This window comes from Pongo pygmaeus, chromosome 8, assembly GCF_028885625.2.
Source record: "Pongo pygmaeus isolate AG05252 chromosome 8, NHGRI_mPonPyg2-v2.0_pri, whole genome shotgun sequence".
Taxonomy (NCBI): Eukaryota; Metazoa; Chordata; class Mammalia; order Primates; family Hominidae; genus Pongo; species Pongo pygmaeus.
The window spans coordinates 11029691-11043284 of NC_072381.2; the positions used below are offsets into that span (position 1 = coordinate 11029691).

Below are 13594 nucleotides of genomic sequence, written 5' to 3' on the forward strand. Positions count from 1 at the left end.
TAGTCAAACATCACAATGCAGGCTGGTATTTGCAAATCCCTCTTTGATCCAGAAATTATCAAGAGTAGAGATGATTTTCTCTAATTAAGAGGACTTATTAGTGATATTATGTCCCTGGGAACTAATAGAGAAAAATTGGGCATTATTGCAAAATAGGCATCCTTTTAAACGAACTTATATAAAATTTTTGTTTTTGATTAATAATTATTTTGGTGTGTTTTTCCTTAAGAAGACATGTATAAATTGCAGTGCAGCTTAGAGCACAATAATTCGGCAATATTAACTGCAGAGTTCTTTAATAAACTGATCCTCTCCCACTTGTACAAGCATACGATTTGAAAAAAATACCCTTCTGTTGGTTTGTTTTGGAGAGATGTCATTTTGTTCACAAAGCTTTAAAGAAACACAGGCCAGTGCAGTGGTTCATGCCTGTAATCCCAACACTTTGGGAGGCTGAGGTGGGCAGATCATTTGAGTTCATGAGTTCGAGACCAGCCTAGCCAACATGGTGAAACCCTGTCTCTACTAAAAAATAGAAAAATTAGCCAGGCACGGTGGCATGCATCTGTCATCCCAGCTAGCTACCTGGGAGGCCGAGGCAAGAGAATCGCTTGAACCTGGGAGGCAGACGTTGTAGTGAGCCGAGATCACGCCACTGCACTCTAGCCTGGGCTACAGAGTGAGACTCTGCCTCAAAAAAACAAAAAAAAAAGAAAAGAAAAGAAAAAGAAACACAAGTAAATGTCTCACATGTGCATTGTCTGTTTTTTCCGTTTTTGCTTTGACTTTTGCTTTTCATTTCTGGGAGTACAAGTTGGTAAATGAAACTTCATGTGACATTTCTAGGCTCTGAGACTGTCTTCAAGAGCTCGTTACATTTGCGACTGCCAAAGTCTAAATGAGTGACTTTCAATGAGCGGGAATTGTTACTAACAGCCGAGTCAGGTATTTAGTGGCTCACACTGTTTAACTGTGGTAGAATTACAGAGCATATGGTGTACAATGATTAACATGCAACCCCAAGCCTGCATAGGGAACATCCTCATAATGCCACTAGCAGTGTCCAAGACAGGCCTCCTCTTTTTGGGTGGGTTTCGGAGCTGTGTCTGAAGAGAACATTTCTGAAAGAAAGCAAACAGAAGCCCTTCACGCTATCTCGAAATGACGGAAGGGACACCAGTGCCATTTGCGCACTGGCTTCCCTTACAGACGCCAGCCAGGGCCAGATGGGCTCCTCTGCGGAGGTGATTAAGAGAAACCTTTGGCAGTTTGATTTTCAAGGCACTTGAGCACAAGGGCAGGGACAAAGGCACACACTTGTGGCTCTTTTATAGAAAGAATACTAAAATAATACAAGTAAATTGTCAGCCAAATAAAATCGTAGCAAGGACTCTCAACAGGACTCCCCAAGTAAAAATGAAAGATGATCAGGAAGAGGCTGTATGTGTCAGTGATTAGATTCAATGAATCTGAACTGCAGCGATGCCTCTGACGGCTCAGACTGCAGGCCTGCCTACTGTCAGATGGAAGTGGCTCGTTCCAAGCACCGCGCAGTGCATTCCTGAGTATTGACTAAGGGATTCGTGCATGGAAGACCGGTTTCCCCATGGCAGCGCCTCTCCGCAAGCCTGGGCCTGGGGCCTGTCCGGACCTCCGTCCAGGCAGTGAAATCCCAAAAGTGTATGCAGTGATTTAAAGAATAACTCCGCCTCCTGGACTTTATCTTGGAATCTGAGAGGTAGAGAAAGGTTCGTTCCTATGAACGTAGGCTAGGCAGAAGGAACTTAGAGGAGCGCTCTTGGGAAGCTGTTCTGAAAGCAGAACCACATCTGTGAATGTAGCTGGCTCATATTGCAATCATTTCCACCCAGGAATAGATCTGAGAGGCTGGCCTCTGTAGTGATGTAAAGTATCTCGTGTTGAAACCTACAGTTTTCTAAGTGATGTGGTGAGTTTATTTAAGGGTCTTATTTTAGTTGATCAGCATTTTGAATGTACAAACACAGGCTGCCCTTCTTTTCTCTTAAATTACAACAATACCTACTATTACCTGCTTCATACAGCAGGTACCCCGTAAATCTTGAGAAGAAGAAAGAAATACAGTAGTGCAAAGGAAAGAAATGAGCATAAGAAAGGGAGGTGGGGATGGAAGCGGTTGCATTTAATGCAGTCACATATTCACAGAGTCACCGCATCAGAGAGGTCTTCCAAGACCACCCTGTATAAAATTACAGCCTCTACCACCCTGCTTTTACTTTCTACCCTGCTATCTTACTCCTTGCTTCATCCTTCGTAACATATACTATGTAATGTAGGAATCAATATTCATTTGCTTGTTTGGTTTTTGTCTATCTCCCACTTCTAAAAGTTCTTAACAATGGGACCTTTTTTTTTTTTTTTTTTTTTTGAGATGCTCTGTCTCCAGGCTGGAGTGCGATGGTGCGATCTCGACTCACTGCAACCTCCACCTCCCAGGTTCAAGTGATTCTCCTGCCTCAGTCTCCCGAGTAGCTGGGACTACAGACATGCACCACCATGTCCAGCTAATTTTTGTATTTTTAGTAGAGAGGGGGTTTCACCATATTGGCCAGGATGGTCTTGATCTCTTGACCTCGTGATCTGCCTGCCTCGGCCTCCCAAAGTGCTGGGATTACAGGCGTGCGCCAGTGCACCCAGCCAATGGGGCTTTTTTTGTTGCTGTTTTTCATTTGCTATAGCAGAAGCCAGAAGGGGTGCAGGAGTATAAGGCATAGATAACATATCTGTGGCTTACGCATACTCCCCTGCTGTTCACATCCTGATGAAAAGCATGGGCTCCGGAGCCGGGATGCTTGAGCTGTGTTCAAATCCTGACTCTATCTGTCATTGCCTGCATGGCCTTGGGAAGTAACATAACATTCTTTTGTCTCATTTTTCTCGTCCTAACCATGGTTTAGTGATAGTAACTACTTCATGAGGCTTTTCTAAGGATGAAGTGAGTGGACGCCTGTAAATGGCCTGGAATAGTGGCTGGTGTTAAAGAAGATTCCAGTTGATGTGAACAGTTACATGAATGTGTGTGTGTGTGATTGTAGATTTCACCATGTGAGAATAATTACTTGTGTTTATATACAGACACACACACACACACACACATTTTGATGTTTTAATCATGAGTGAAAATCGAGGAGGAATAAAAGTAGGAGAGAAGACATAAAAGCCAAAACGAATGAAAACATAGTGATGAATGACTGGAGGGAAATCAGAGTGAGGGGAAAGAACAGTGTCTTTAGATTTTGTTTAACAGAGAAGAAACTTTCATCTCTAAGGTGTTTGGGATTTTCCAGTGCTAAGGTTCACCACACAAGAAAAAAATTAACTGTCCTGAATTAATATATGCCTTTGTAATGATGTCTTTTTTTTTTTTTTGGAGATGGAGTCTCACTCTTTTTGCCCAGGCTGGAGTGCAGTGGCACAATCTCGGCTCACTGCACCTCCGCCTCCCAGGTTCAAGCGATTCTCCTGCCTCAGCCTCCCAAGTGGCTGGTATTACAGGCATGCACCACTACGCCCAGCTAATTTTTGTATTTTTAGTAGAGATGGGGTTTTACCATGTTGCCCAGGCTGGTCTCAAACTCCTGAACTCGGGTGATCCACCTGCCTCAGGCTACCAAAGTGTTGTGATTACAGGTGTGAGCCACTGCACCCAGCCTGTAATGATGTCTTTAAGCTAAATTCTTGTTTATGTTTTATTTGAAAATGGATCCAAATTAAAAATGCCCACAGTTTGCCTCAAGCTAGTTGACAAAAGAGAGAAAAAGAGAAGGAGAGAAGGAGAGAGAGAGAGAGAAAGAAAGGGAGGGAAGAAAGGAAGGAAGGAAAGAAGGAAGAAAGGGAGGGAGGGACGGAGGGAGGGGAAGGAAAGGGAAGGAAGAGAGGAAGGAAGGAAGGAAGAAAAAAGGGAAAGGAAGGAAAAAGGAAAGGGGAAGAGAGGGGAGGGGAAAAGTCTGCTTGGTTTTAATACTTTCACTCTTAATTACAATAAAGAAAACCCCACACCTTCTACAACTAGAACATTAAATCATTTTTAGGACAGGCAATAAAAATAAAATCTATTTTACCTTTTTTTAAAAAAAAAAAGTTCTCTGTACTTTTGGGAAAAAAATTAAAGATACAGTTGGAGAAAAACATTCCAGGTCTTAAAAATATTTATCTTGCTGACACACAATTAGCATGGGGGCTCATGTCTTGTGTTTTACAGTTGTCAGCTAATTTTGGAAACTGGCAGAGGCTGCACAGAAATAGATGGTGTGCTCTTGCTTCAACACTTCCTAAAAAAAGAACTGTTCGCATAGTTCAGGAATGGGGAAGGACAGGAGATGACGAGGGAATGTTATTGCAGACAGCTGATAAAAGCTGGCATCACGCTTTGCACTGATGAATGCTCTACATATTTAAAATTAAAGGATTTTTTTAAGGAATGCTAAATAATCTACCAAAACTGTGTCAGACACAGGAGACACTTGTCTGCTATCTTTTCCGGGATTTTTTTCCTTTAATAAAACTGAATTTATGCTGCAACTTCAAATTTGCGGAGAGCTTTCCTGTTGGTTCAGGCTGATGATCACACCAACGATGGTGTGGTGTTACTCTGACATCTGGGACACAGAGACCCTGAAGAGGTCAAACGAATTGCCCAAGGATATACAACTTATCAGAACCAGCACCTTCCATCACCTCAATCTACTTCTTAGTTGCTGGGACAGTTCTTTTTCTGTGAACATACAGTTGCACTTTGTAGTTTTTTGCATCCTTGTTTTCATTCAATTTTTAGTGGTCTGGGCCAGGTGTGGTGGCTCTCACCTGTAATCCCAGCATTTTGGGAGGCCAAGGCGGGTGGATCACCTCAGGTCAGGAGTTCGAGACCAGCCTGACCAACATGGTGAAATGGTGTCTCTACTAAAAATACAAAAAAATTAGCAGGGTGTGGTGGCACGTGCCTGTAATCCCAGCTACTCGGGAGGCTGAGGCAGGAGAAACGCTTGATCCCGGGAGGCGGAGGTTGCAGTGAGCCAAGATCACGCCATTGCACTCTAGCCTGGGCGATGGAGTGAAACTTCATTAAAAAAAAAAAAAAAAAAGATTTTTTAGTGTTCTGCTTTTCACTTGAAATCAGATTATCTTGGTAATGATAACTAAGGAAAGGAAATTAGTACAATTAAACTCCAAATACTGCTATAACTATATCAGGCATTTTTTAAAAAATGAACTTAAGAGAATAGAATTACCAGCCAGTAGAAAATGTCTATTACGCTCATATTTATTGAGTGTTTGGTGTGTGCCAGGCACTGAGTTTTCAAAATCTTATACGAGATGTGATCTTTGACTTAGAGTAGACTTTTTTGTTGTTGTTTTTTGAGATAAGACCTTGCTCTGTCACCCAGGCTGGAGAGCAGTACAAGGATCACAGCTCACTGCATCCTTGAACTCCTGGGCTCAAGTGCTTCTCCCGGCTCAGCCTCCAAAGTAGCTAGGATTATAGGTGCATGCTACCGTGCCTACCTCATCTGCTTGTTTGTTTTTTCTGTTTTTGTTTTTGTTTTTGTTTTGTAGGAACGCAGTGTTGCTATGTGGCCTAGACCGGTTTTGAACTCCTGGGCTCAAGCGATCCTCCGACCTCAGCCTCCCAAAATGCCGGGATTATAGGCATAAGCCATGGCACCCGGCCCTTATGGGAGTTTTCAATAGTAGAAAAATGAAGAGTATTCATTACTTGGTGCCTTATACAGTTTCTTTTACTGGAAAGTAAACACTTGGCAAGAAGGATCAGGATCTAAATTCATCTTAGTGCCTCTCAAAACATCCAGCATTGCCTGGGCTGAACGTAGATGAAGTGCTAATGAATATGTTGCATGAATAAATATTAGTCAGGAAATAAAGATGATTTACACTTAGGAAGCAATGCTAATAATGGACATTGTGCCTATAAAAGTTCAATGAAAAATGCATGGTCTTTATGTCACCTGCTTTAAATCCCCTCAGTTGGGTTATGACAGAGCATAATCTAGAAGAAGCATGGGATATTCTGCTCAATTTATTTCCCTCAAGGGTTTCTTTACAAAAGGTATAAATTCATGAAAACATGTGACTCATTCAGATGACTGTTTAACAGTAGTAAACAGATAAAAACAAACAAATGGTTACCTGAAAAGCTCCAGTGTTTGTCGATTTGCTGATCTCAAAAGTGGTGACTGGATGATGACTCCTAGCTACATTACTGCAGTCAAATACAGTGGGGTTTTTTTGTCTGTTTCGTTTTGTTAAATTTTGGAGCTACATGCGCCAATGAAATCATCAGGTTTTCAGTAATCATGGACATCAAGTAATATCTGTAACTCTAATGTAAGTTTTTAGCACATGACTGTGTAAAGCATAGTTTTCCCCTGCTGGGACTTAATACATGATGAACATGACTTTTCCCCAGCGTCTATCTTTTGCTTTCAAGTTAGGGCCAACACCTTTGTCTTTGAATGTGTGATTCACTGAATAAAGTTCTGCATTGTCTTTTGTGCATAAATCCACCCATACTCCACCATTTGGAATTTCTTTTGTTGTTGTTGTTGTTTTGAGACAGAGTTTTGCTCAGTTACCTGGAGTGCAGTGCAGTGATGCGATCACTGCTCACTGCAACCTCTGCCTCCCTGGTTCAAGCAATTCTCCTGCCTCAGCCTCCTGAGTAGCTGGGATTACAGGCACATGCCAGCACATCTGGCTAATTTTTGTATTTTTAGTAGAGATGGGGTTTCACCACATTGGTCAGGCTGGTCTCGAACTCCTGGCCTCAAGTGATCCACCTGCCTCTGCCTCCCAAAGTGCTGGGATTACAGTCATGAGCCACTGTACCCGGCCTGAAATTTCCTTCTTCTTCTTCTTTTTTTTTTTTTTTTTAAAGGAAAAAGAACTTAGAGACGTTTGTATCTAATTCAACATCAGTTTTTAAGTGACTTGTCATTTTTTATCTTTTCAAAGTTTCCAACTTAGTTTTTACAGAAACAAGAATTTTTCCACACTTGTATTTCATCAATTTTACATCAGGCTTAATTAAATTTAAAAATTACAGTGATTGCCAGTACCATAAACAGGTTGGGGAACAAACACAATATACTCTTGGTAAGCGTAAAGACTTAAGCAGCTGGAGCCAAAGCAAAGCAGGTGTTCTTAGAGGCCTCAGCCTCTGTGTTTTCCCTTGTGAGTAAAGGATGTTGGTCAATCCAGTAAGCTTTTGAAACAGAGGTCAATTATGGACATTTCTATTGCTGTGGATTGTTGTTTGTTTTGTTTTGTTTTTAAGAGACAGAATGTCACTCTGTTGCCCAGACTGGAGTGGAGTGGTGTGGCACAATCATGCCTCACTGCAGCTGTGACCTCCTGGGCTCAAGCAATCCTCCCGCCTCAGCCTCCCAAGTAGCTAGGATTACAGGCAGGCACCATGATGAGCAGCTCATTTTTAAAATGTTCAGTAGAGACAGGGTCTCACTGTGTTGCCCTGGCTGGTCTCAAACTCCTGGGCTCAAGCCATCCTCCTGCCTCAGCCTCCTAAAGTGCTAGGATCACATGTGTGAGCCGCTGTGCTTGGCCTTACTGCCGTGGTCTCAGTTGAAGACAGCTTTGTCACCAGTGGACATTTAGCATTGTCTGAGGACATGTTTGGGAGCTACAGTGGGGCTGGTGGGGAGCAGTACTACCGGCATCAGTGGGTAGATGACAGGGATGCCATTAAACATTCTGCAATGTCCAAGATAAAACAATGTCCAAAACAAAAGATTATTTTGCTCAAAATAATGTCAAGTTTGAGAAATGCTCCACTGTGATTTAAATGGATTTATTATAATGTATGAACAACATCGTTTTAAAAGATACCAGGAGACTCATCATATTAAAATATGTGTAGTCTGGAAAGCAAAAATAAAAAGTTAAAAGATTAGACACAAAGAAATTTAGTTGTATCTTAACTCTGTGCTGTTAGTGTTACTACGATCAAGCTATAAACATAAATCTCACCCTCAAGGTCAACGAGGCCAGAAAATTTCATTCATTCCTGATAAGATTAATAAATATTTATTGAATATATATGTTGGTCTCAAATGACAGAAAGATAAAGGATAAAACAAACACTTAAAACAGACTTCTATTGTAATAAATGTCATAAGGGAAGGCTAAATAGGGAGGGGTATTTCTTAGCTGGGGTATCCACAATTCCAGATTCTGTTTGGAAAGAAAATTTTTCATGCAGCCACTAAATTCTTCAAAAAGATGAACATGTGTGACACATTCAGTGGCAGAGTGGACAATGCCTTCAACTCTGGTTTTGCTGAAGGAATGGAAACTTTCTCCCCAAAGCCAATTTTTATAGCAATAAAAGCTGATTGTTTAATATTATATGATTACTTAGGAAAGAATATTTTTATAGAAACTAAACTTATTCATTTTTTAAGGAAGTATGGCTCTGTGGGAGCCACCACTTCTCCAAAGTGCTCAGGTATTATCACAGGGAGTAAATAGGAAGAGGGAGTTCTGATAGCTGGGAGGGTCAGGGAATGTCCTTTGTTGAGAAGGAAGTCCTTTGTTTGAATTGACACAGTAGGAAAAGAAAATGTTCCTTTAAAGCTGAAGCTTAACCAGGATTGACACATTGGATTCAGGAGGTCGATGAACCATCTACAAGTGTGTACCACAGTCTGTGTGTATGTATATATTGTTATTTTCTCTATGTAAGGTGTTTGTATCTTTAATGAGATTCTTAAAGGGGTTATATGACACTAAGGAGATTTTATACCATTGTTCCTAAGAATTACACCTTTAATCCCTTGGTCTAAAGTTGAGCCCTCCTCTCCTTTTAAAAGAGTTCAACATAAAGCCTCCATCTCCTCCTTCTACTCATTGTTCCCTTCTCTTTCCAAGAATACATTTCCAATTGAAAGACAAGAGATGGGCCAGGTGCAGTTGCTCACACCTGTAATCCCAGCACATTGGTAGGTTGAGGCAGGCAGATCACTTGAGGTTAGGAGCTTGAGACTAGCCTGGTCAACATGGAGAAACCCATCTCTGCTAAAAATTCAAAAGTTAGCTGGACATGGTGGCGCACAACTGTAATCCCAGCTACTCAGGAGGCTGAGGCACGAGAATCGCTGGAACCCAGGAGGCAGAGTTTGCAGTGAGCCGAGATCACACCAGTGTACTCCAGCCTGGGCAAAAGAGAGAGACTCTGTCTGAAAAAAAAAAAGAAAGAAAGAAAACGAAAGACAAGAGATGGCAATTAGGACAAAGTTAGTTTTGAAATTTGTCCCTGGTCATTTTTATTAATATGCTATAGAGCCTTTCTTTAGTGACTTTTCTTTTGTGCCATTTGAATTATCATAATATCTACCTTCAACAGTCCTAAATGGTAGAACTTTATAACAAAGAAATGAAAAACAGCAATTTGCTACTAAAAGAATTCCATTTTGTGCTGTTCGTGTTCCTTCATAAGCTTCAGATGACAGAGGTCAACATGAAGCAACATCCCCAAAGGAATACATTTCTCAGAGATTCTTGGAGAAAGATCATGGGTGCTTCGTTTAACATGTAAATGTCTACAAGGTGGTTTGGGATTTGTTTCTCCTTCTATTATCCTTCTGGATGTTGTACATTTTTACATTTTAATGTTTTGAACTTAGTTGTATTCAACCACCAGAAAGTAGAGGCAGATCTTTTCCATGTGTATAAAATTTCCATTGAAAGTAACCATTGGAATGATCAATGGGAATTAATCAGAAATGCAATTAATCAATTGTAACTTTCTAACCACCTGCATGTACGGTATCTTCTTTATACCTGATACCGTAATACTTATTATGTGATTAAATACATTTTCGTAATTCACCAAAATAAACTTAATCATACTCATCTTCTTTTTCTCCTTCCTGCAGAGAGACGGCCACAGAGTTAGCTGGGAGTCTACCAAGGTGAGCACGCTGGCTTTGCTTATTCTATGCCTGATTTCTTATATCCACAAAGCGAGGTATTGTGCCATGTCTTCTGTAAGAGGTCTTCTCATTTTGTCTTCCTCATGTCAGATTTTGATACCTCATACATCACTATGTAGATGCCAAAAATTATGCATGAGTCACATATATGTGATGTAACCAGGAAGTAATGAGGCTCATGTTCATAAATGACTTAGAGAGATTGTTCACATTCCTTTGAAGTCATATGGTATATTTGGAGATGTATATATGAGCTAGATATGCCATAGAAATCATAAACATGCTGCTTCCTTTATTATGTTCACGGGAATTGGCAATTGAAAAACATATTGGATTGGTTTTTCTTCAATATATTCATTATTGTTACTGTGTTCAGGGACTTAGAGATTTATGAAAGAATCCTGAGCTTCCCCTGAAGAGCTCACATCATAGCATTGATAGTATAAGTGCAGTAGAATTCTCACTGTCATCGAAATAAATACTTGGTAATATTATATTATAGAAAGAAATTAATATGTAATCAATCAATGTGCTTTATATGTAATTTATCAATGTGTTTTATATGTTTTTGATATTTATGTCAGTATATTAAATAAGACATGATTAACAGAATGCAAGCTCTAGATAACTAGCCATCAAGGATGATTACCAGCATTTAATGGAAGGGAGGGAGAAATGGAGAAAAGAAGGAAGGAAGGAGGAAGGGAGGAAAGGAGAAGAGATGGGGGTAAGACTGGGGAGACAGGAAGAAAGGAAGGAAGGAAGAAGGAAGAGAGGAAGGGAGAGAGAGGGGATGGGGGAGGGAAGACTGGGGAGGGAGGAAGAAAGGAAGAAAGGGAGGAAGGGGCAATAATTTAAGAGGTATTTTACTGGTCATTGCATATATCTAGAATCTCTCCTGAGCACCAAGGATTGTGCCTTTGTTTTGTTGTTGTTGTTGTTGTTGTTATTTTTTGAGACAGAATCTCACTCTTTCACCCAGGCTGGAGTGCAGTGGTGCAGTCTCAACTCACTGCAACCTCCGCCTCCCAGGTTCAAGCGATTCTCCTGCCTCAGCCTTCTGGGTAGCTGAGATTACAGGAGACTGCCACCATGCCCGGTTAATTTTTGTATTTTTATTACAGACAGAGTTTTGCCATGTTAGCCAGGCTGGTCTCAAATTCCTGACCTCAGTTGATCCATCCGTCTCGGCCTCCCAAAATGCTGGGATTACAGGCATGAACTACTATGCCCAGCCAGGTGTTTGTTTTTTGTTTGTTTGTTTTTTGTTTGTTTGTTTTTGTTTGTTTGTTTTGGCTGGAGTCTCCTTCTGTCGCCCAGGCTGGAGAGCAGTGGCACGATCTCGGCTCACTGCAACCTCCGCCCCTGGGTTCAAGCGATTCTCCTGCCTCAGCCTCCCGAGTAGCTGGGATTGCAGGCGTGCACCACCACGCCCAGCTAATTTGTATTTTTAGTAGAGATGGGGTTTCACCATGTTGGCCAGCTGGTCTCAACCTCCTGACCTCAGGTGATCCACCTGTCTCGGCCTCCCAAGGTGCTGGGATTACAGGTGTGAGCCACCGTGCCCGGCCAGGTCAGATGTTTCTTAAAGAGAGGAGAAACTTACTCATCTAAATGCGTAGCAGACATCAGAAGAGGGGGGAAGGGGGCGGAGTCCCTGAGAAGGCAAGAGGTCACAGGATCCAGGGCACAGACGGGATCAGCTTGAGAGGAGAGCCCAGGCTTCTATCTGAACAAGGATGGAAGCAGGAAAGGTGTGTGTGGATTCAGAGCGGTGTGTGGGACTGGGGCCTCAGGGAGTCTTAGACATTCTACCTAAGCGTGGATGGGATTACAGGCGTGAGCCCCCGTGCCTGGCTCGTGCCTTAGTTTTTGAAGGTACTCGATAATCATGCGTGAATGTATTAATATGTCCTAGGATATTGCCTAGAAACTGTTGGAAGTAGAAATCAAGAGAATCTCAAGAACAGGAGAAGCAGAGTGAGCACAATGTTGTCATGAACAGCACTGGAGAACAGGGGAAAGTACAAATTGTTGCCATCTGTTACCGGAGATAAGCACATTTGGTTGCTTTTTTTATGTAAAGAAAATCTTTGCTTATAGGATCAAGATTAATATTGCCAAAAAAACTGTTTACTGTGATCTAAATATTTAAATTACTGTATGTCTTCATTCTTTGGATAACGTCCCAAAGAAACATTTCCATCTTGTGCCAGTTTTCAGGGTTAAAACTGTCCGAGTGTTCTGGTCTGTGTCTCCCCGCTGAGTTTGTTTGTCTTTGTGCTTTCACTCTGGAAAAAGTCCGCCCTGAAGACCTGAGCATCCCATCATGTGTGGGGAGAGAGATTGTTGTGTGTCTACCCACGTTTGGGCTGAGGAAGTTAATCCTGAAATAATGGAAGGAGCAATGACTTCCAAACTTTTGTAGAGCAGCTAAGGAGCGGACCACCTCTATGCTGTCAGAAGAGACCCACTCCGTGCTGTAATCACACAGATGAGAATTACTCAGATGTCTGAGAAATCACCGTCGGCACCCGGAATTCTATTAAGTAGCGCTATATTTTGAATACCAAGCAGCAATGCGTATATTCCCCAGGAATGATCTTTTGTAGCTGGTTTATTACTCAAGGGAGAGGCTGCTCTCTTCTTAAGTTTGGTGGGTGGTATTTTGGTAAAGAGCCTACTTATTTTTCTTCAGGAATTTTTGTTATTCTGATGTCGAGTCATGTTGAAAATAAACAACATGCCGACATTTCCATTCTAACTGCAATTTGCAGTCACTGTACTGCCTGGCGATAAAGGAGTGAGAAGTAATATATCAGTGATTTCTCAGTCGTGCTTCTAATGTAGCTTCAGGTATTCTTTTGACTTCTCCAGGGACAGTTTGACACATAGCCATTGACAAGTATTTCCCTTCCCCACATTAACATGAAATCATGTAATTATTTGATGATGAATCCTCCCCTTGTGTCTAGATTATTTCTTTTGCTAGTGTTTGTTTGTTTGTACAGTCTCGTAGAATTCCATCAGTTGTTTCAGCTTTCAGCCTTTTTTCAGATTTCTTCAGCCTGTCACGGGGAAAGTACAAATTAGCCCCGAAATACCTCGGTGCTGTGGAAAACAAGGCACCTGTAGTTATTTTGTTTGTTTGTAGGCTAATGATTAGTGGAACATGACACTTCAAGTTTTTTCTGCGTTTAGTCATAAAAGTGCGCTTACGCTGTGACGTCTAGGAAAAATGGAAAATTGCCACTCAGGCAACTGCTAACTAGTGATATGTGGCTGGGAAGGAAGACGGTGGCATTTGAGAACAGTTTTATGGTCTGGTTTTCATTGGCTATGACTGTCTTTAAATGTTCCGAAAGGGCATTTACACGGGTTGCATAAGGGTGGAGTATTTCCACTGTAATTACCTTACACGGTACTAATTTAAAGTACTCCGGCCACTGGTAGATAATATTCTGTGAAAATGTGTGCATGCTGTAGCAGTGGATTGCGTCTGGGTAGTTAAAAATGCTTTGAAGTCAAAATGAGATATGTGCCCAAGGTGCTTGAACAGGCGCTAGGTTTGTTTTTCATTGCTAATGATA

General features: G+C 41.5%; 1 protein-coding gene across 4 annotated transcripts in view; it reads left to right on the forward strand.

Moving 5' to 3' along the window:
• Window positions 1–13594, forward strand: part of CELF2 (CUGBP Elav-like family member 2) — a 536938-nt gene that overhangs the window by 112487 nt on the left and 410857 nt on the right. For all 4 annotated transcript variants that reach the window (XM_063669540.1, XM_054436851.2, XM_063669539.1 and 1 more), the window contains exon 2: window positions 9948–9983. In XM_063669540.1, the coding sequence (XP_063525610.1) occupies window positions 9948–9983 (36 nt within the window). The remainder of the gene's footprint in view (window positions 1–9947; window positions 9984–13594) is intronic.